Source organism: Phalangium opilio, unplaced genomic scaffold (genome assembly GCF_054372755.1).
Source record: "Phalangium opilio isolate 3A_F unplaced genomic scaffold, DU_Popi_V2 ptg000082l_1, whole genome shotgun sequence".
Classification (NCBI taxonomy): Eukaryota; Metazoa; Arthropoda; class Arachnida; order Opiliones; family Phalangiidae; genus Phalangium; species Phalangium opilio.
The window spans coordinates 6,090,747-6,114,160 of NW_028324189.1; the positions used below are offsets into that span (position 1 = coordinate 6,090,747).

General features: G+C 38.9%; 1 protein-coding gene across 11 annotated transcripts in view; it reads left to right on the plus strand.

The window, feature by feature from the left end:
• Nucleotides 1–23,414, plus strand: part of LOC149651194 (lachesin-like) — a 54,389-nt gene that overhangs the window by 25,166 nt on the left and 5,809 nt on the right. For 9 of the 11 annotated variants that reach the window (XM_089848001.1, XM_089848002.1, XM_089848008.1 and 6 more), the window contains 6 exons: nucleotides 7,463–7,590; nucleotides 19,373–19,580; nucleotides 19,758–19,928; nucleotides 20,737–20,865; nucleotides 21,202–21,489; nucleotides 22,938–23,006. In XM_089848001.1, coding sequence (XP_089704127.1) covers nucleotides 7,463–7,590; nucleotides 19,373–19,580; nucleotides 19,758–19,928; nucleotides 20,737–20,865; nucleotides 21,202–21,489; nucleotides 22,938–23,006 — 993 coding nt within the window. Of the gene's footprint in view, nucleotides 1–7,462; nucleotides 7,591–19,372; nucleotides 19,581–19,757; nucleotides 19,929–20,733; nucleotides 20,866–21,201; nucleotides 21,490–22,937; nucleotides 23,007–23,414 lie in introns of all 11 variants that reach the window. The other 2 variants (XM_089848011.1, XM_089848012.1) reach the window with 2 other exon arrangements.

Consider the following 23,414-nt stretch of genomic DNA (forward strand, 5'->3'; position numbering starts at 1 on the left):
ACATTTTCTTTGTTTATTCTTATCTTAGCGTCTTATTTCTTCAAGCGCTTCGCGTTTGATCGAGTGATGCCGATTGAAAAAAAATGAAAACCTGGAAAAGTGCTCTTCCAGTTCTATTATGGCGTCATTGCCAAACCGATCCCATTTCTTTTTATCTTGGGAACGATTTTTCTTTCGTCTCTCAGATAAGATTAGTTTCCGACCGAACTTGAACAATAGAAAATGAATACCGAATATATTTGAGGGGAAACTTGGATATATATATTTTCCTTTTTCTTCTAAAAGAGCATAGAAAATAATATATATTTCAAATTTGAACCATACACGTGTAAAATTTTAAAGATGATTCCTGCAAATAAGTTTTCTTAACGACCCTTACGCGTTTGGTGTCTCTGCGAACAGTGGTGGGCACTTTCGCGAGGGACGTTGTACTACCAACAATGATCGAAAAGTTCGCGAATTTTCCCACCACTGCTGCGAAGTAGATCTCCGACTGGTGTTAACTCTGAAGGTAAACTAAACACAGCTTTTATTTATGGTATAACAGAGGGAGAAACTGAATTACATTTACCAGATTTGCAATACGAAAAACAATTAAAAATGATATAGTTGTAAAGTAGACTGCTGATTGGTTGAGGGTATGGGAGACTTGGCTCTGTAAAGCTCTGCACACTGGGCACTACGAATAGTTTTTATTCACTCCAACGTCTCACTTCCTATTATTTATATTTACTATTGCTAGTATACACCATGGGTTTCGTTTTGTGCCCTTAACGATTGTCGTGCAAAAAGTACTATTATTTCAAAATTTCCTTCAGCGTTAAAAGGGTTTTGGTTGATCTATGCGATGGAAGAAGGAATCGCTACAAATCTAAATGACAGAATTCGGCAGTGAGAACGATTCATCGTACGAAACGCTTCCGTTGCGAGTTCCTTTTGTTTCCTGTATGCTTAAAATATCATTAGGAGAAAACTTTTGGGACCCAGAGAAAGGCTAAGAAGGGCATTGCGTTAACCTTACTCGCTGTTTCGTCTATGATAAACTGCGTGTCTGTAGAGTTTCTGCAAAGGCATAATACTTTCTACCATTCTTCTCGAGTGTTCTGGTTTTTTAGATAAATAAGGATATTCACAAATTACGCAACGTGGAGACAGGGGAGGCGAATAAGTGTTCAAGCAGTATTTTTAGAAGCTTCCCGTGACAGTGCTAAAATATCTAGGGATTCTAAGAGTGATTAGCCTCTCGGCCCTCGAAAGATTTTGAATTTGGTTTACTATTTTTTTACACTGATAGGATAGATTCTAACCACCATATTACTCCTTGGTGTTTAATTGGGTGTCATACTTAATGTTGTTACGATATTGTTAAAGAGAAACACTATTTAACACGCTACATTATTTTTCAGAATGGGAAAAAAAGCGTAGGTAGTTTAAGGATTTTTTCAATTGTAATTGTTACGAGAGTTTACGAAAAAATTACAAATTGTTACAAAAGTTGACGAAAAATCTTCAAAATGTAGGGTTACGAAAATTGTGACCAGCCCTAGTGAAGAAGAGAAAAGCTTAGTTTTAAAAGCGTTGCGGTTTCTATCTTGAACAAATCCAATAACGAAGAACTGTGTAAAACGTTTGAAGCAATGACGTGAGTGAAGGAAGAAACAAATATCTCTAGTTCTTAACGATTGGTTCTAAATCGCAGTAGCGTATATAGTTTCCATGTCGTTACCTCAATATAGTTGAACAAAAGAGAAACATTTTCGTGCTAAAATTCGCTTGTCACGAAATATTCTCATCGTACTACCACAACCGCAATCGCGAACTCGTTCATCGGCGAGCGAGATTTTCGTGTCCTTTCCATTTTATATCTGGGTTTATGTGAAGAGATGGTTGCCTTTCCAAAAATTAAATAGAGCTCATTGAGAATCCCTTATCTGTTACGTCACAGGCTGTAAAGAACGCACGCGCCGCTGAGAACCAAGTACATTATTGAAAGCAAACTTGAAGCGATATAAGTTTACTACTCTGCAGCAGTTTTACACTTTTAGGTGTAGATCAGCTCCATTTCATTCCTTTTTCAATTAGACAAGAGCTTGGCGCGAGGTACTCTCGCACCTTAATTACATAAACAGACGGATCGCTCGCCAAATCTGTAGAGAAACTTTGGCGAGGGCAAAAACTAGCTTTGGAAATCAAACTTGTTTTATTTCCAGAGCACTCTCAAAATAATCGAATTTTATGACATAGAGCAAATCGCCAGCGATCTCATTGGGTGGAGCCAAAATATAAGCAGACGAAGTTTCTCAATGAAGTATACGAGAACGGTACCAGAGGCTAAAGCTTTGATCCGACACCTCTTTGTACATTAATCCGTTTTTGGTAAAACGTGAGACTTTCGTCTAAAATTTTGTAACATATCGTTACAATCACATTTACAAGGACAGAGTTGACAAACCCGACGTTTTAAACTAGTCTGCAGCATTAACAGCCTGAAAATAACCTGATTTCTAAGAACCGTAGGTTTACTTTTTTCGCACGGATATAAGCAAAGGGAAGGGAAGGTTCTAACCGAACGTTATATGCATTATCTTAGTTACAAAGAATGTGGAGAAAAAGAGCGATTTCGTGCTGAAATGTATAGACGATAGTGGTTGGGAAAGTTTTCGAAATAAAAAGAAAAGCAAACTACGAAGAAGAGAAAACGCACTTTAATAGACTATTTCTACTATTTTTTTTATTCCTCTTCGTTTTTATTTTGGAATTGGAACTTTCCTGAGCACATTCCAAATCCGAAGAACGCAAAATATTCTAACACATGGCAAATTCTCAGCCCAGTATTTCTTATTATACAGGGTGGAAACGTTCGCTGTGGCCGGTGTGGATATTTCTCTTTCCACGTTTTGGTGTCGGCAGTATTTTCTCCTTGATATAGGGTTAATACAGAACATCCGATATTTAGACCCAAGACGATAGACAGGGCTTCAACGTTACCAGTCCACTATAGCCCTTCTTTTGAAGCCATATCAAACGTCTTTGGAACCCCATACCGGATGTTACGTCTTAAGTAAACATATTGATGAAAACATTAGACTATTTTACTTTCGACATCATCAAAGGGTTTATTGTAGCTCGTTAAACCCTTGGTTACCAACACAAGATTTGTTATTCCATTGAACAAGGCTCATTTGGTTCCTTTAAGTAACATTTAACTTCACTACTATCAAACAAATTATCAATGCATTTATCACCAACATGTTAGGTTCGGGGTAGTATCTAAACTGGTCACCAGATAATATCAAGGTTTCCACCCTGTACATATATTTTCTTAAATTTAAGAGTCATTATTTACCCAATGGTTGCGAAGAATTGTTCAACGTAATTCTTACAATAAAGCAAAGAAGGAAATAAGGTGAGATTTAAATTTTGAACAGTCATTTACGTATTAACTCCAATACAATGAACCAGTTCAAACTGTTCTTTCTTGGATGGTGCATAGAGGTACATATGACCAGTCACCTAAAAAACTAAGCGATGGGTTCTCTTCTAAAGGACCGTTATTTAGGTCGTTAAAGATTATAGCCTAAAGTGCATTTCATTCTTAAATATAAGTAACATAGATACACTTAAGTGTGCCGTATAATAACCAGAACAGTTGTACCTTTATTGATTGTTTTTAGAATACATGGATTAAGTGAAACTCAAATAGTTCTACTATAAAATCGTGTTTAAGCAAAGGTACATAGAAATGTTGCGAATGAAATCCTTCCATAGTGCTCAATATAATGTTTACAACGCCAAGTCTTGGTTTGTTTCTTTTGGTCGACCAATCAGCGCTCAAATTAAAAAAATTCATAAGATATGTTCCATAAGTTTGTCACTAGTTACTGATGAGAGCTTGTCATGAAGTGACGTCGATGAAACGTCATAGATTCTCGTAGAGCGGCGCTTGGTGAGGCGCTGTCAAAGTCTCTACCATTACGAAGTATAGGAAGCGTCATACTTATGGAACAAATCTTATAAACTTACGGTCAAATTAATTAACGTATTGTGACTGTGCCTAAAGATGAAACATACAAACAAAAGCACCACTTCCTGAAATATAGATGATTTTTAAGTAGTACAAGCTACATGGAAATGGAAGGCAAAGAAGTATTATAAACCATAAACAAGATGCGTATTGAGGTTTCTCTTGTTGCTTACTTTTAACACAATGCCTTTGGTCAGAGGTTGTGCAGCTGGTTCATAAAATGAAATAAATGTTTTTCCCCCGATAGAGAACTTGATTGAATGTGAGAATGAAAATAGAAAGTAGACTTAAATTTCGCGGCACGCGGTTCATTGCAAAGTTGAACGACGGAAGCGGTTGGGGACTTCCTTGGCCAGCGCGCCAAGTTATGACCCGATTTTCTAAATGAGATGGTATGAGAGTGGCCTTCTTAGAAACTTTACTAAGTTCATATTGAAGACTTTGAAAATTGTTTTATAGGTATATTTTTTCGCATTATTTGGTTATTATGAAAGAAGATGCTTTACCCCAAGATTGAAACAAGTTGGAAAAATAAACCTCTCCGAGTCCAGACGCAATTAAGAGTTTTTTCTTAAATAATTAAATCGTCATTAATTTACCTTAATTATTTTCAAATCGTTCTAAGTAACTTTATTCATACTCTTTATCACCTTACTTTCAGGTATTTCTATTTTCCTTTGATATAACTCTTAATATCTAGCAGAACTATTGATAGTGAAGCGCGGGTTCTTCTGTATTATAGACTAAGGTTGAATTATGACATAAAATTATAGATACATATTCTAAGCTTCCAAAATTAAGGTCAAGAATGACTCAACAATCTCATATACAGTTCGATTCTTTTATAAACCTCATACTTTTCTACCATGTTAGTAAAAAAGCAAGTTTCTTTCCGTTTTAACCAATGTTATTGCTTTCAGCTTTGAAGAAATGTTTTTCTTTTTTTTCTTTCTTGTCAACTCTGGGACTTGTATAAACCTTTTTTCTATTAAATGGTGGTTCTGACTCTCGGAATTCGATTCCCACTTCTTGTTCCCCCCTTCTCTGTTTTAGTTTAACTGTTTTTTTTTTCGTTGATCTTTGGAAAAGTTTCTTTTTTCCAACCGTTCCCACTATTACCTATAGAAGGTTATTTCAAATACAGTGGCTTCATGCTGACCGCATAGGTTTGGCTCATAGACATATGAATACATATAAGAGTCCAGATAAATTTCATAACACTAGTAGCTTTACCAGATGTAAGATGAGACTAGACTTACTGAGCTAACCAAATTCTTCACTTGACGAAAGTGAATATTCTTGATAACACACCAACGGTTGGCCCTCTGGTAGCGGTTTCTGAATTTTCCCTCCAAAACGTGAGATGCTCGTGGCGGTAGACGGCCGAACTAGATTCAAACACCCGCGTCCGTGTTCCGCGGCTTTAGGTTGAGGGGAAGGGGGTAGGAAATGTTTTTGGAACTGGACCAATTTTTTTCTCTCTAGTGTAGGCGCCATAGAAGCGGCATAAAATCCTCAAATTTGTTCACTAGTGCCAGGATCTACTACCAATGCTAGAGCTCTTTACTTCTAGTCTCATCTTACTTCTGGCTTTACTTAAAAAGGCTTGCTTTTATATTAAATTAAATAAAAGTATATTTTTTTAAAATTAGGTTTTTTTAAATATAGTTTGAATTTAACCATATATGTAATATCTATGGTCTAGCTACTGTTTCTTATTTCAATAACCCTAAAGCCCTTTAAAAAGATTTTTCAGCTTCTCTTTATTTTGTTGGGAGATTGATAACACGCGAGGCTTTAAACTTTCTTTCTAAGAAACCAAAGTTCGTATATTTGAGCTGACTGTAAGCATCATAGTTAACATGAAAAATAGAAGGGACACGACACGAGTAATATTATTCTAGTTTTCATGTCATGTGTGTTTTAGATGAACCTGAAATATTATAAACCTGCGTTGGTTATGAAAATATTACAAAAGTTCATTTTAATTCTAATACTGATGTATATACCTTCTTTCTTTATATATTGTGTTAAAATTTTTCCTGAACGCGGGAAAATCTATATTTGTTTCCGGCTCGTACATTGAACCGAGTTTTTTTTTTTTTCATACAGGACTGCAAAGTTTGTTAAGGAAGGTAAGATTGCTCATTAGCAATGTCCTAAAAGACATAAAACTTTAAAAATCTTAGGAAAAATTGTGAAAATAGCTGGAGCCCCACTCATCTCAGAGTGAACCCGCTTCCAGTCTCTTTTAGAAGTTAATGCGGGATACAACCTTCGAAGAAGTAGAGTTTAGCGTAGAAACAAATGTTTTAAGGGAGAACACTTAGTCTTACTAAGACTGAACTCTAATATAGTATTTGTTCATCTAATTTAAGGCACGGAAGTAATCTTGTATAGGTGGGAAATGCCTTTGGGGGAAGAATTCAAATACATCGTTTTGCAGCTTCGTAAGCAATCAATCGATTTAGCTAACCAAGAAGTGAATGAGTTGTATCCTGGGAAGTATAAGACCTAGAGCATTTTCAGACAGACATACGTCATGTGTAATAACTCTCCGTGACGTCATCGTCACTCAGAGAGGTAAAAAGTAATATATGTCTTAAAAGTCGGAATAGGAATTTCGATGTAATAGCGCCAAACCTTCGAAATTAACAAACGGAAATGGTTTGTCTTGAACTAAATAAAATTGCTACAGCCGGTAATAGCCGGTCGTATTCTAAGTTTAGGAATACTTCCTTAGGGGTAGGGAAAATTTTCTCCCCTTTTACGAATTATATCAAGGATGGGTACAATAGAAAGGTTTAGAGTCTTATACTTTCCAGAAAAGAAGACATAAACTTCTAGCTAAGCTAAGCCAATACATCTTCCCCCTGAAATATAATTTTGTTCGCTCGTTTTGCATAAAAAGCTACAAAGTTGTAATTAGAAGATTAAAATTTTAAGGGTTTTTGAAGAGATTTTGGATACGTGATTAAAATCGTTTCCCTCAGGCTCTTCATTCAACGTTAAGTCCACAAAAAAGATTTATTAGTATTCTTAGGACAAACAGTGGTTCTTAGCAAGTCTTAGAAACAAAAAAAACTAATTGAAATTTAAATTTGGGAACCGGTGAGATACTATTTGTCGAATGGCGAGGAGGTAGTGGGAATTTAGAAGGTTCACATATGCATGGAACAGACCAATTATTTTAGGTAATAAATTGTTGCATGAACTGCCGACGGAAAAAAATTACTGATAAATGTGAGACCTATGAGTTAATGGGAAAAAAAATCACTAGGCATTCGCAAAATTATATTTCTATGTTATATTGCGTATTTCAAACTTGCATATTGGAAACTTGTCCTAATTACATCCCTCGTTCTTAATAATTTGCATATGGAGAGAAATTAGTATTTTTTATTTCTGTTGACAAATATGCCTAATTTTTATTTGTAGTACTCGGCCAAGATCTCTCAGGAGGTTCGGAACTTCCTGATTTTGTGGAACCAATTTCTAACGTGACGACTTCGGTGGGAAGAGATGCTACACTTCAGTGCACAGTAAAAAATATTGCCTCCTACAAGGTAAGCGCTTAAAAACGCATTTGGAAAAGCTTATAAATACAGAGTGGAAAACCATGTTTTGAAGGGAAATATGTAAGGAATTTATAGAAGTTTTTGAAGTAATTCAATGAGTAACCGCAATACCTCTAATTATATATATGAATTAACTTTTTTTCATCAAATAAGGGAACAGAAAGGTTTAATGTAGCTCGTTACACGATAGGTTACGAATTTCTAATTTAAAGTTAGGGGACGAATAGCTATTGTTCATTTGGTTTCGTATTTGCTAATCACGTGACATTATCACGCGGGGTTTCCAAATGGTAGACAATGCCTTAACGCGTATTAATATATTCACAAAGAAACGTAGCATTGCGAATTCCTATTTTCGAGCTAATTAAATATAAGTTCTATACGAGGGATTACAAATTTACCCTTTATAATCGGTGCAATGGGCTTTCGTACTAGCATAAGTTAATAAGATATGTTCCTTAAGTATGACACTATATACTTCGCAATGCACAGCTAGTTCGAGAACGCCAAGCGAGAATTGATTGGCTACACTCGGTTTCGCAGTCCATCGATTCCTATTTAGTCTGCATTACTAAGCCTTTGACAGCGCCTCACCAGGCGTCGCTTTACCCAGAATTTATGACCTACGTAAGTTTGTAACCAGTGACAAACTTATGGTACTAGATAAATGTAAATTAAGATTATAGGTAAGGCAAGAGCTTCGTTAGGCCTCCGAAGACTCCCTTTAACCTCGAGTTTCTTTATTTCAAAGAAAGAAAAAAGTAATCCGAGGCTTGCAAAGCTGCAACAAAAAATTACGGCTTCTCGTTAATTTTTACTATCAATAAATATTTTACGCTGGCCGCTGCAAGTGGTATGTAAGCTTTAACCTTAGTAAACTCATCGCTCCACCGAGTATTATTTAGTAAGTGCTATTCCCGGAAGCTACTTTTGGATATTTTATCTAGTGAGACTCTGAAATTTAAGAGCAAGCATTCGCCTTATCGAAAGTGGATCTCTCTCATCCACTTTTGGTCTTATCTAATTCATGAACTGTATTTATCAAGGAAAACCCTTTGAAACTGTATTCCGCAGGCAAAAGATCTTTGAAATGATAATCTCTTCAATGGGTAAAGAATTAACAGCAATATTATGAATATCTCATGTTGTAATGGGTGTATTTTAGCAAACGGAATTACACAGAAAGGTAATATGAAGACCTCTTATTCCAAAGAGCATATCAATTTTTAATTGTATCCATCAATTATACCAGAAGTATATAATACTTCTCTTCGATAGAAGTGTACCACAAAGCGTGGCAAGTGAATCGTCATTCCTCCCAACATCATTTTACATTTTGTAGAGTATAAAAATGTACATTAGTTTTTTAGTTGGTTTTTATCTAAACTCACACCTATTTTTTATAGACTAAGCAACATATATAATCTATCCTCTGTATTAAAAACGCGGCATTATCTCAGCGGCTAGTGTAACATGCATCACGGTGTTAAATAATAAAGATAACAGTTCGTACCGACGACACGGTAGTCAAATCATTCAAAGCCTAATCAAACCCTAACATTGGCGACGGACCTATGATGCGACACTCGCGCACCTGAACGACGATCTAAACCACGATTCGTTGCGAAAATCTTAACGTTCTGCACAACCAGCACTCATGGCCGCCATCAACACATCCTTCGGCCAATTCCCACCGTTCAACGAACATTCGGACCACTGGACCATATACGCCGAGCGCCTTGACCAATTTTTTCTCGCAAATGGCGTGAAGGAACGCCCAACAACTCCTGCGTCAGCCACCGCCGGAGCCGACGCCTTATTCAACCAGGACATCCAAGAACAGAAACGCGCCGTCCTCCTTACAGTCATCGGGACCACGACGTATACGCTATTGCGCTCCATCGTGGCGCCGGCGAAGCCTCACGAGAAACAGTACACGGACCTCATCGCCATCCTGACCAAACACTTCAATCCAACGCCCACTGAAATTGTTGAAAGCACCAAGTTTTTTCAACGCATACGCCGTAACGGCGAAAGTGTCGCCGAGTACATGGCCTCCCTACGCAAGTTAGCCGAGTTCTGTAATTATGGTACTGCTCTCAATCGCCTCCTTCGCGACCGATTCGTCAGCGGGATTAATGATGAACACATGCATCGACGCTTACTGGACATAAACAACATAGACTTGGACAAGGCTCTCAATGCCGCCATCGCCATAGAGACAGTCGAACGCGACATTCACCAAATCAGAAGCTTTAACGCCGATGAAACATCCTCGGCTATCAACCGCATTAACACCAATTGCTCGGAGACTCCACCCACAGCACCAGTCCGACGCCCCGCAGGACTACAGCAAATATCACGACACACCGCGCCACGCCAACAACAGAACCCATGCATTCGTTGCACGTCAATCACTCACCCGGAGTGGGAATGCCCGTACAAATCATATGAATGCCGAGACTGCCAAACCATGGGCCACCTCGCAAAGGCATGCCGCAAGAAATTTCGAACCAGGCTACCAGACGCCAGAAGAAACACCTATCGACCTCGACCTACCCACCGTACGCATCACATAATGGACACACCTGATCTCGCAAATCCTCATCAGATCCAGCCAGACATCGCAGGATCTTTACCGGAGTACGACGCATTCACGGTATATGACCTCGTCAATGACGTCAACGGCATGCTCCTTCCGTCATCTACCAGCGTTCCCGATGGAAAGTCTGAACCAGCACACGGTCGACCGCCACCAGCCATGACAATCACGTGTCACGTAAACAGCGTACCAGTCACCTTTCAAGTGGACACAGGATCCGGGTACACCATTGTCTCTACAAATACCTATAATCAACTGCGCGGCGCCCTACCGCTCGAGCCCGGTCCGGATAATCTGGCCGGGTACACGGGACATCTTCTCGACATCAAGGGCCAAACCAACGTCAACGTCACGTTCCGAGGAAAAACATTGCGATTACCCCTAGTCGTTGACGGAGGTCACCGTCCAAATCTGCTGGGCAGGAACTGGATATACTCTGCATTCAATATACTTCCGAAACCGGGAGAGTACGTTAATCTGGTCAACAACACGCAAAAAGTTCTCACCGACCTGCTTATCAAACACAAAGAACTCTTCTCACCAGGAATGGGATGCATTAAAAACGTGCAAGTCAAGCTGCACCTTCGCGACAACGCCCCAACACCTCGATTCTACAAGGCACGTTCGGTCCCTTACCACATGAAAGACAAAATCGAAAAAGAGATCAGACGACTACCGAATCGTGTACAAGAAAGGCAGTCTAAACAGCAACGCCGACGCTCTCAGCCGACTTCCACTGCAGACGATGGACATTGAACCACCTCTACCTACCGAACTGGTGCTCCTGACCAGAGACACAGAGAATGCACCCGTCACAATTCAGGAACTGGCCGAAGCTACTAAAACCGACCAGATAATGGCAAAAGTTATGGGACACACCATCAAGGGTTGGCCCAAGAATGGCAAGAACAACGAGGACATAAGCGGATATTTACGGCGGTCTACAGAGATATCCACCGCCAAAGGTATTCTTTTCATCGGTAACAAAGTCATCGTGCCCGCCGCACTGCGAAAGAAGATCATGAACGAACTGCACAGCACACACCAAGGTGTACGGGCAATGAAGGAGCTGGCACGGGCCAAAGTATGGTGGCCTGCCATCGACCAGGATCTACAGAAACTATCAGACAGCTGCAAAATATGCAGGATTAACGCACCTATGCCACGCAAGCAATTCTCACCGTGGCCGGAAGCCACGGCGCCATGGCAAAGAGTACACGTGGATTTCGCTGGGCCGATAGAAAACCGTTACCTACTCATCACTGTCGACGCATATTCCAAATGGATCGAGGTAGACATAACAAGCTCCACGTCCTCCGCAACCGTCATACAGTGCCTGCGTAGACACATCGCACGCTTCGGAATAATGTCGACGCTGGTATCAGATAACGCCACTTCATTTACAAGCGATGAATTTAAGACCTTCACAACGAACAACGGGATCACACATATGACCACGGCACCATACCATCCACCATCCAACGGTCAGGCCGAAAGATGCGTCAGAACAATGAAGACCACGTTAAAAAAAATTTCCGGAGAGTCATGTTCCGAACTGAATCTGCTCGGCAGTAGTCTGCAACACCATTCCAAGGACCCGTTAGAAGTACGGGTATCGCGATTTTTGCTGAACTACAGACGCACACCGATAGATGGTCACCTGTCACCAGCGGAAAAGATGTTCAAAAGACCGATCATGACCAAGTTGGACGTGTTCAATCCAAAAGTCGCCAGAGCAAGCATTACAAACAGCAATCATAATCGGACCATAGTAACCATGATGCCTGGACAACACGTATACGCCCGCAACTTTGGCAGAGGCCCGCAGTGGCTACATGGCACAATCACGGAAAGACTCGGCCACGTCATGTATTCAGTCAAAACCAGCACGGGCATCATCCTGTAGCGAATTTAATTAAGTTTAATGTACTTTCACTTATAATATTACTTAGCTTTATATTTAAGCTTAGTTTAACGGGCGCTACGTTTAATATTAAACTAGGTAGTCCGGGTAGCTCGCGTCAATTGCACTATTGGGTTGAGCGAGATAAAAACTAAAACAAGTAACGTCAGTTTGTCTAGGGGTTTTCATGCATTAGATGTGTAAGCTTAGGTTAAGACAAGGGAACTTAAATTGTGTTGCCAATTAACCAATATATTTAATTACCAGAGTCAATATTTTTTTTTAAATGATTTGAACCAACAAATTGATATGACAATAATAAAATAACAGGCACATTAGGCCGTATAAAATAACAGGCACATTAGGCCGTATAAAATAATAGGCACATTAGGCCGTATAAAATAATAGGCACATTAGGCCGTATAAAATAATAGGCACATTAGGCCGTATAAAATAATAGGCACATTAGGCCGTATAAAATAATTGGCACATTAGGCCGTTGAAAATAATAGGCACATTAGGCCTTTGAAAATAATAGGCGCATTAGGCCTTTGAAAATAATAGGCGCATTAGGCCTTTTAAAATAATTTAGGCTCATAAGGCCTTTTAAAATAATTTAGGCGCATAAGGCCTTTAAAAATTAAACAGGCTCATAAGGCCTTTAAGGTTTGAAAGCGCGTTCATTTCGAGCCGCGGTAGCAAGTTCCGATAGTTAAAGTTTTCACATTACCGTGAGTCGGTCTTGAAGAGAGCGGGGTGCCAGAGTTCAGGAACTCTTGAAGGTTAGCGGTTTTTCTCCAACTTCAGTGGTGGCTCCAAGTCTGATCAGTCGGTCAGGAATCAAAAAAAAAGTATCTCTTAGGTCCTTGTCCTTTGGTTTTATACCTGACCTCTTGTAGGTACCAAAGGTAGGCCCAATAGAATTCAATGGGGCATGGTTCTAGTATGACCACGAGGGTCATGCTCGATGGTCACGTGACCCAAAGCCATCCATGATTGGCTGTATTAAAGTTTCCCATGCACCCCGTTGGATCCGCACATCCTACATGGTAAAATCACCACCGCGCATCTTTGGGCTTAATTAGATTTTAATGCCTACGATTTCCATCGCGCACAAGCTTTGAACTTTTATGGCCGAGTCGCCATCGCGCACACCTGGGTTTAATTAGCGGGTTGCTTCTACTTTTGAAAAGTGAAGCAAAGGTTCAATAAGAAAGGTTTTCTTAAAAGATACCTACTATGGTTATACATAGTTCACGGTCAAGGTTCAATAAAAGTGTCACAATTATACATTAAGAGATTTAAGACTCTGGTATTGGTATTGGTATATAACTAAAATTAGCATTGGCTTGACAACACAGTTACCCTTATTGCAATCCCTCGTGCCCTTAAGTGCCCCTATAAGATACGAGTTCAGTCTCATAAAAAGAACACTCGTCGCCGCCTAATGGGCTTAGACGCGACCCCTGGCCAGCAGGTCGCCGCACCTTTACCCATCAAGGTTATCTTTTACGAAATCTTAAAAAGAGTTAAAGAATGACGCTTTCCCGCGCCCTAGAACTCGTAGAGTTACTATTTCCCTTACCCTATCGTAAATCAAAATAAACAATAATAGGACACTTTTGGCCACGAGAATATGCGCTATTTTATATTTTCAGATAGTTTCAAACAACTTATATTTGATTAAGAATATAAATATATATTCGTTACAATCCGTCGACATAGGAACCAGCTACGCGTAACGACCGACGTGCCATCTTCAAGCGATGCTAGACCACACGAATCCAACCACCCAAGCTTCGACAATATTACGATACAACCTTCTTTCGCCCTACGACAACGCAAGACCACGAGCGGCACAACAATCATCGCACTACAGGAGACTCAGGCCGCAAACGAAGGCCCACGAAGATCGCAACGCGCGAGACAACCACGACAACGTTACGACGCATAAATAAAAAAAAAAAAAGTGTGAAGTGATGTAGAGTATAAAAATGTACATTAGTTTTTTAGTTGGTTTTTATCTAAACTCACACCTATTTTTTATAGACTAAGCAACATATATAATCTATCCTCTGTATTAAAAACGCGGCATTATCTCAGCGGCTAGTGTAACATGCATCACGGTGTTAAATAATAAAGATAACAGTTCGTACCGACGACACGGTAGTCAAATCATTCAAAGCCTAATCAAACCCTAACACATTTGGAGGGCACAAGGTTACAAAACCGAATCACATACGTGATAAATAGTTCCTTCCTCATTACTCTATTAGCGCTTAACTATACAACAGGGATATAGTGATTCTAGTGTATCAAGGTTGTTCTTAAAGTAACACCACTATATAAATGTTTTTGCGGGAAAAGTTACGAATAATTGAGGGTCTTTGTTTCCTGGTATATCAAGGTCACTCTCTCGATATTTCAATGTGCTGTTTAAAGGAAGACGATTGTCTGTAGTAAAACCCATTCCCCTTGCCTAACTGTGCATTTGACAGTGCCTCACCAGGCGTCGCTTTACGAGAATCCATGACGTTCCACCTACGTCACTTCAGGACAAGCTCTCAGTAACCAGTGACAAACTTATGGAACATATATCTTATGAATTTATACTGTAACCTATTATTGTTTTAACTCCATCGCGAGTCCTCATTGACACAAATTCCCCAGTAGCTTTTTCTTTCACGCGCAATATTGCAAGAGTGTCGTAAGTGTTAGAAAAGATGGGGTTTTAGAAGGTATGGTAAGTGTATGATTCTCGAAACATTTTATTCGCAATCGAATCTCTGTTAGTAAAAGGATATTTGAAATACCTCACAGGTCAATCAATAAGTCTACACAATAGAAAGTATCGTGCGGGCAAACAGGCAATCTGAAAATTGCTAACTGCGCAAAATTCGAATTAGGTTTAGTCAGCGAAAACGAAAACAATTATAATAGGTTTGGCGGCGAAAGCAAATTCAATATTCAAATTTAATTAGGAGCGTACTGAAGAGAACTCGAGGAAAGCGAAGTGGGCGTGCCCTCCTCAATCTATTTTCCACTTGTCCCCGAAGAATCCTTTATTATTCAAACGAAGGAAACACGATTAAGAATCCCAATACAGTACCTCTGCTGCTAGAAATATAAATACCCTCCTTTGAAATTACCATCTTGCGAAAGTTTCGCCTCGATTGAGTATGAAACATTGAAGGTTATAATTTAGCCTAGCTGTCCTTTGGTCCAGTTTTATCAAAAGCAATATAAAATTAGTTTCGATGTCCTACTTAAATGATAATGAACGTCCAGCCCAAAATGCTTTACCAATCTATGGAATCTGATTTTTAGCAGAGAAGCAAGCTACTGTAAATTAGTAAGACTAGGTACTATTTAAGAAAGATTTTTTTACAATTTGCTGCTATCATGCAAAATGGCTACTAGAGAGTAAACCGAAACATACCTTGAGAAATAATTGAGTATAATGCTGCAATTAAGGTAGCTGCATGCATGGTTAACTGTAAGGTTTACGGCTTATTGGTTAAACTTGCCGGCATATTTTAAAATGGCAGTCCTATAATCAGCCAGACACGATAACATATAAACAGTTTAAAAGAGTTTTATGTTTCCGCTTATTTTTGAAACTAACGTCAAAAGAATTTTACGAATCGACATACTATTGAATGCTCTCTGGAAGAGTTGGGTATTTCATAATAGGAGGAACACATTTTTGCAGGGCCTTGAACCTTTTCTTTAGTTCTTTACTGTTTGCGTTTCCCTACCACTACAGCATTCTAGTGACTTGAAAAAATCGTACAAAGAACACTTCTATCCTCAAAAATTAACAAAAACTCCTTACCTGAATTTCTAAAAGGATTAACAAGTACGAACCATTCCAGACAAAGATGTGTTACGCGAAAGTTTACTCGTATGGCTTTCAAACTCGACTGAAAAAGTCCGAAAGTTTCTAGATAATACTTTGAAGAATGTTCGTTCGACAGGCGCGGATTTAAATTGAGGATAGTATAGCCAAAAACGACTTCAGTTAAGAAAACATAATAATAGTTAAAAGTATCGAATTCTGAGTTACAATTTCGAATTTATAATAAAGCGGACTCGCGGAAGCATCCCTAACTTGTTAAGCTGAATAAAATATTGCGACTGAAATTTCAAGATAATCGTTTCCAGCGGTAAAAAAATTAATAGCTCAAAAAAATGTCTATTGGCCAAATAATAAAAATGGGGAGAGAGAGAAAAATCCCAAGATTTCCTTATGTGGCAATAAATTTTAAAAGAGTTTTTATGTTGTAGTAGACATAAATATTTTTTATAGTTATACTGTTTTTTTTGTAATAGGTTCCCTTACAGATTAAATTAAAACTCTCACAAGATTCCTTAAAAATTATAAATTACTAAAATAAGACTTATTCGTTCGGCAATTAAAATATAACTAGATTTTTGATTCAACAAGATGTGATGAATTACTTTGCAACTTTTTAAGTTAACAAACTTCACAAAACATTCATTATTATGGATGGAACTGAATTATTTTAATAATCATTTCATACTGAGGAGTTCTGTTAGAAATTAAGGAAAATGTACATTGGGCGACTTCGAGTCAAATATGTTCTATGACATTGTGCGGTTCAAAGCTAACCACCGAGGTTTTACTCTACGTGGCAAAGAATACCCTTAAGGTATAGCAAGAGGATCGTTTTTCACACGTCAACTAGTTTTGAATACAGATTTGAATAATTAATTAATTTTAGCTTCTGTAGTTGCTTATCAATAAAGACAATAAAATATCTACCTAAATAAGTTTGTAGGTAGCCCTTCACTCTCCTCGGAGAGGTAATATATTTATTTCCCAACTTGTTTCTTTATCTAGAACCGGCCCTTCTAGTTTTTAAATATAATTTCTGTGGTGAATGTATTTTTCTTTAACGAACGAGAAGTGTCTGTTCCCTCGACTAAGTTGCAAAACGAAAAGGGTCAAGAAGATATTGGATGTTGAATTCGTAGACACTCTAGCGGGATAGTTTTGGAATAGAGTGGTACGGGCGGAAGTCAAAATTTTCGCTTAGCCCCGGTCCTGCTGTGCCGGAATGAAACAACTTATAATTGAGTGCATTTGCGTCAGGCTCGCCTCGTTATTACATTAAGTACTCTCTTCTAGGATCTAATTACCAACGTCATGGGAAGTCCGAAGATGGGTAGCTGGACCTCAAAACTTACTAAATGGGATGGTTTAAGAACATTGTAGTAGCGTTTAATATGAACAATTGAACCGTATAACTTAGATAAATTGTTATTTGAAAATCTAAAATATTTCGACAATGGAACGGAACTGATCTTAAACTTGCAAAATGTTTTGAAGAAGTTTTCCCTTAGCATGTCACGTTCTTTCTACTTTAACTCATAGGGAACGTCACTCACACATATCACACACGATTTCGACACGATCTCACTTTCTGTTATCTGAATTTGGCTTTGATAATAAAACAACCCTAACCTAGGCCAATTGACAATAATTGTTTGTTGGTTTAATTAAAGGGTTCAATTTCATTTAAGCCCTTAAATAAAACATGTTCTGCAACACTGGCTTAAATTGTAGTTATCTACGACCTGCATTAATTCGAAACATTCGTCCGAAAGCCACCTTAGAGCGATCTTGAAGGATATGCATACCATACCTATAACGTTGGCTCTGTACCCACACCTACGTCACCGAAGTGCTCCCAGAATCCCATGTGTTTAGATAAGGTCGTACAGTACAGAATGGTAAAGAACGCCACCTCTGTCTTAAAAATAGAAGCTAGTTCTCATTCATATTCAATGGCAATACGTGACAGCACTTAACAAACTCCAAGGTACACTGGGAGAGTTTCAGTGCCTCAGGTCGCCCATCATCATTTCCAATCCATGTAACCTCATTTCTCGCTGGAGCGACTGGCAACAAGCTTACGGTGGCTAAGAAGACAAACTGTCCAAACATCTTATCTAGTAATGCTAATTTAATAGGGAAATGTTCCCTTTTTACTTTAGTCTGGAAAGGGAATTGTGGTGAACCAATTTCCCAGAGTGTTAAGAGAATGAGAAAGGCTTTTGGTTTTCGCTTGGTTGACCACTGATACAAAACATTTCGTAATTCCGCTTCCGGCTGAAGGCATTTCAAGAGAATTCACAAGCACAACAATAAGGTTTTTTTTTAATCCTTATACAAAAAACGTCCAAATTCATTAAAATCTTCATTAAATCAGTAAGGATAGAGGAAGATGCCGAGAATATGGTACGAGGTACTTTTAATTTGGCTAGGGGTAATAAACGGAGGATGATTTTGAAAGTCACGGTGGAAAGTCCAAATTTTTCATCACTGGTTAACGTCAGCAAGAAAGACTTTTCAAATTTAACTCGTCGGGTGACGGAACGTTAAACAGATTGGCACATGCGCAATGATCTCCGAACAATTTTCGTCGGGTTGAGCTCTACGTTATAAAGTAGAGCGATAATTGGCTGAACAAAGAAGGAAGAGAGAAAGCGATTGAGACATCACATCGCAAACCATAATGACCAGAACGATATTCTCTCATCCGCAGCAGTGTCTCGCTTTCTAATATTTCTATTTGCCTTTGCGAAGAAGCAGATTTACATAACAAAATTGTGACGTAGAATGACGGAGAGTGTTGGAAGCTCTATTTGTTTAATGGCTGTTTCGGTCAAATACGTGTCTTAAATTAATTACGCTAATCTCACGCTCGTTCCTTTTTTGTGTCTTCCATATTTTACACTATAGTTGTGTCCGAGATCAATTGATAAAAGTGAGAATCCCGAGGCGTATGAATACATAATGTTAAATTTCATAACAATGAAAGTAGTTTTGATGTAACGCGATTGATTTTTATGTGGGCTGAGAGATTAATGATATCTGGTGGTGGGATATTGAATATCTTTAGGGTGGGTGCGTGCATCTGACCGTATCGCATGCAAATTGCGTCATTAATTTGGTAACGCCGATTAATATGATGAAGGTCGCCATCTACACGCGCTTGACTACCCTTAATGCTCTGTCATAACACGAGTAAATCAGTAATTCCGGCGCGTGTGTTTGAAAAGGGTGGAAGGAAAAAAATAACAATTAAATATGAAGCCATGTTTTGCAGTAGGTGATTCGTAAAATTTTAAACTGTTTTACTATGTGGTTACTGTTTTTGTTAAGTCGCGAATATCTTTGAAGATAGTGGTATTCAATTTTCCGTAAACTTCATATAGATTGTGAAATGTTATTTCAGGTAGCGTGGATCAAACACGATACTCAAACACTGTTGACTATCCACGAACACGTTATTTCTCGAGATCCGCGAATCAAAGTCAGTCACAATACACAGAAGCAATGGTATCTTCACATCCGAGACGTAAATGTAGAAGACAAGGGGCAGTACATGTGCCAAATAAATACCGAGCCAATGATATCCCAACTGGGATACATCGATGTCATGAGTAAGTGTAAAACCTACAATTTAGTACTTCTTACTATATTTTTGAAATGACTTTGTGTGGTAAACATCATACTGGACACTCAAGTACCTCACTAGCTGTTCTTTTTTCTATTAGCATTTCTATAACAAACTATGGTTTTACCGTAAAATGTTTCTTATTCTTGTTGAAAACTTGTAGTTCCTCCGACGATCATGGAGTCTGAGACGAGTTCTGACACGACAGCGGAAGAGAGGAGTAAAGTTAGTTTGAAATGCTCGGCCTCGGGTTATCCTAATCCGACGATATCATGGCGACGAGAGGACGGCAAGAACATCAGTCTCGGATCGTACGGAGGTAAAAAGCGAACAGGTACGTAGAGTATATTCCGTAAGGGTGTTGCCATAAGGATACAAGCAAATCCTCTCACCCGAAAGACGGACGTTATACGAACACGTACTTTTTGTGCCAAACACTGCGCCTGCTACACACTTTTTAAAGCCTTCATGTTTTGTAAAGTGGCGTGTGGTTTTTGATACGTGTGTTTGTAACCTTTCTTAATGTCCTTGGCTTCGCACTTCAATATTTTCATATTTTCTTTAATTTTTGTTAGCGACGTTATGGAGACTTTATAGGGTAGTCTTATTAACCAAAGACGGATGGTAACTAAGTAAAAGGCTGGTATTCCAGTTGAGGATAGAGCCTTGACTCCGTGGAGGAAAGAGTGAGATGGAGAGAAAATATCTAAAGGTTCCTCTATGGCAAAAAAAGTCCTTTCGGCATCGATGGCGTTTCGGTTATGGCTCACCCACCCCTGTATCTTAAAAACTTATAGGCTAGTTCTCACAGACATAAAAATGTCCACTACCTGACAGCACTTGTTATTCCCCTATCCGAATGCTTAGGTATTCTGGAAGCCCTTCGTTGCCGTCCATGGTTCTCCAACCTTACTACTCCAACATACTCTTTCATCTAAGCTGACTCAATTTCCCCTTCATAGCTACAGCACTTGATGTGCAGAACGTTAAGCGAAAATTATGCTATTCTGCCAAGGCTTAATGAAAATGTTCTCCTATAGAGTCTCCTTGCTGACATGTTTTTCATGGAACTTTTCTAAAAATTAGTGTCTGCGTGTAAATGAACCTTTCGTGATATTCTGGCCGTATTATTTTCCTAGCAGCGCCCAAAGTGGACTCTGATTACTTGAACATATCGCAAGTGACGAGAGAAGACATGGGAGCTTACCTCTGCATTGCATCCAACAAGATACCACCTTCAGTCAGCAAGCGTATCATACTACAAGTTAACTGTAAGTGTAGAGCAGTTTCCACACCCACCTATCAAAATCAGTGCACTAGCCCTTGGTCAGACCAAGCCAAATAGAAATATCAATAGTTTGTCTGGGTAATCGCGCTACTATTCATTGTTTTTCCTTTGTATAACGCGGGACTAGAGCATTAAATAGTTGTCTCAGAAGCAACGTGAATCACATGTCGCCAACGTTCACCTAACTACTCTCAGTTATTTCTATTTTCATTTGCTTCCGATAAGATGAAAGTAGAAGGATTCTCCTTTTTCAGACGGATGAGAAGACGCTGTTTTTTTCCTAGACTTCAAAACTGTGTTTCTGTCCATTCTTTCTTAGTTCGACCTAAAATTCGTGTTCCTAATCAACTGATCGGTGCTCCGGCGGGCAGCTCAGTCAGTCTGGAGTGCAAGGTCGAGGCATCGCCGCAACCTTTGATCTCTTGGGTCAGGAGTGACGGGCTTCTATTGCTCGATGGACGCAAGTACCGCATTACGGACGAGACGGACTCTTACCGAACTAACATGCGACTAAAGATCGAAGACCTGACAGAGCCGGACTTTGGCTCATATAAGTGTGTCGCCAAAAATACTCTGGGTGAAAAGGAAGGATACATAAGACTATACGGTAAGGGACAAAGCGTTTAATCTTTTCTTCATTTCTGCACGTTCAACTTAGAAACGGGATTAAGAAAATATCTCGTAGGATGGATTTTCGAGCGTCCATTCGCAGACATCCTAGGTTTATTATAGATAAGTCTTTATCACGTATAGCGTTAACGCCTTCAAACACCGTGATCTAAAGATACGTCAATAATTTACCATATATTTGTTGTTGATTAACGATAATATCATATAATTGTTTTAATATGGCCGGAAATCATGTTTTAATGGGAAACACACGATTAACTAATTAATTGTATCATACTTATCGTTGCTACATTACTTACGCTTTCATACAATATTACGTTCTTCAAGTTGAACCAACTGGCAATACATACACGTATATGTAGCCCTTTGCGGGATGGTGAAAAACGTTATTAGCTCTACCCAGAGAAACCCTTAATTAGTTTCTATCGTCAGTCCAACCACAAAACCGAATTGAGTTAAAGCGCTGGAAAGTCGATAATCCTTCCACTTAGCGAACGAAGTTTTCGGACGAAGGTTGCATTCCGCGTTGCACGTGAACAAGGATGAAAAGCGGGTAAGGGATACGGAACGGCAAGCTGGAAACCTTTTCTTCCGTATCGAGTCTGATTTACAGCGAGCTGGTCCCGGGTGGTCTTGTAAATCCGAAAAACACGGTAAAGAATTAACGGTCTATACCGGATTCCCGAGCGCCCAGTACAGATTAATCGAGGAAACGGTGCAATGAGAGATAAGTTGGTGCGCCACCATTAACAATCTCCAGTATTTAGGCGTCATCTATTGTGAGCGCGAGAATATCTATGCAATGGACGTGGCTAAGGGTTTACGTGATTAATTGAATCCACTCCAAGCCACAAAGAAGGAAAAAGTTTTTGCTGGCTGCGGTGCTGCGAATAAGAAATTTGCTGGAAGTACATTAAAATTTGAGTGATGTATCTTTTCAATTTCAAAGAGGTTTTTCAACAAATAGTTTCGTATCGTTTTTCATTGCCATCTTGTTAGAATTGAAATTTCATTTAAAGCGCGTTAAATTGCAGCTAGATCTCCTTAAATATTGCTCCATGGTGTCAAATTGAAAGCAGCAAATTTTAAACGGAATCAGGAACTAAACTATATTCTATCAATTTGTGAAAAGATGCCCGGGTGATACTTAAATCATACTTTTTCAGCCTTAACACTTGTCATAAGTTTCCAGCGACCCCATTCAGTGAGCTACATGGTATTCGACATCAGATTCTTCAATGAAGTTGTAGGCCTACTACCCCTTTAACTCGAGCCAAGCTGGCTCGGTTAACATACATATATGTTTAAGAAAAACTGCTACTACGAACATAAGACTTGAGCAAGAGTCCGAGCTGGCTCGAGCTCGTGAACAGTTCTATGCTAAAAATTAAGGATAACTATTGAATTTTAAATATTATTTTTCAGAGACTCCTCCACCGACAACGACACCGAGAATAACGACCGCTTTCATTGCCGGGTATAGGAGAAACAAAGGTAAATGCGTGACTATAATGCTATCTTATTAAAGAAAATTAGTAATATCAAATACAAATAAAAATAACAGAAAGGTGTAAATAATATCCTTCCGCCCTACACTCAAATCAAGGATATGTATAAATACTAACGTAATGTGGATTCCCATCTCTTACTTTGCACAGGGCATTTCTTTTAGGCTCCTGTTGATGAGAGAAAAATATATGAGTTGTAACCCCCCCCCCAAACACACACACATTTCTTTATACCTTATACTTTTACAAAACCATGCTCACAGCATGAACTGGATAAATCAGCGCATTCAGGGTGTTACAATATTTTTGGTTGTTTCTAATTATACCCTTTGTAAAATACCCTGATGGGATAATAAATAGATTTCATATTTGCAAACCCAAAAGGAGATGATCT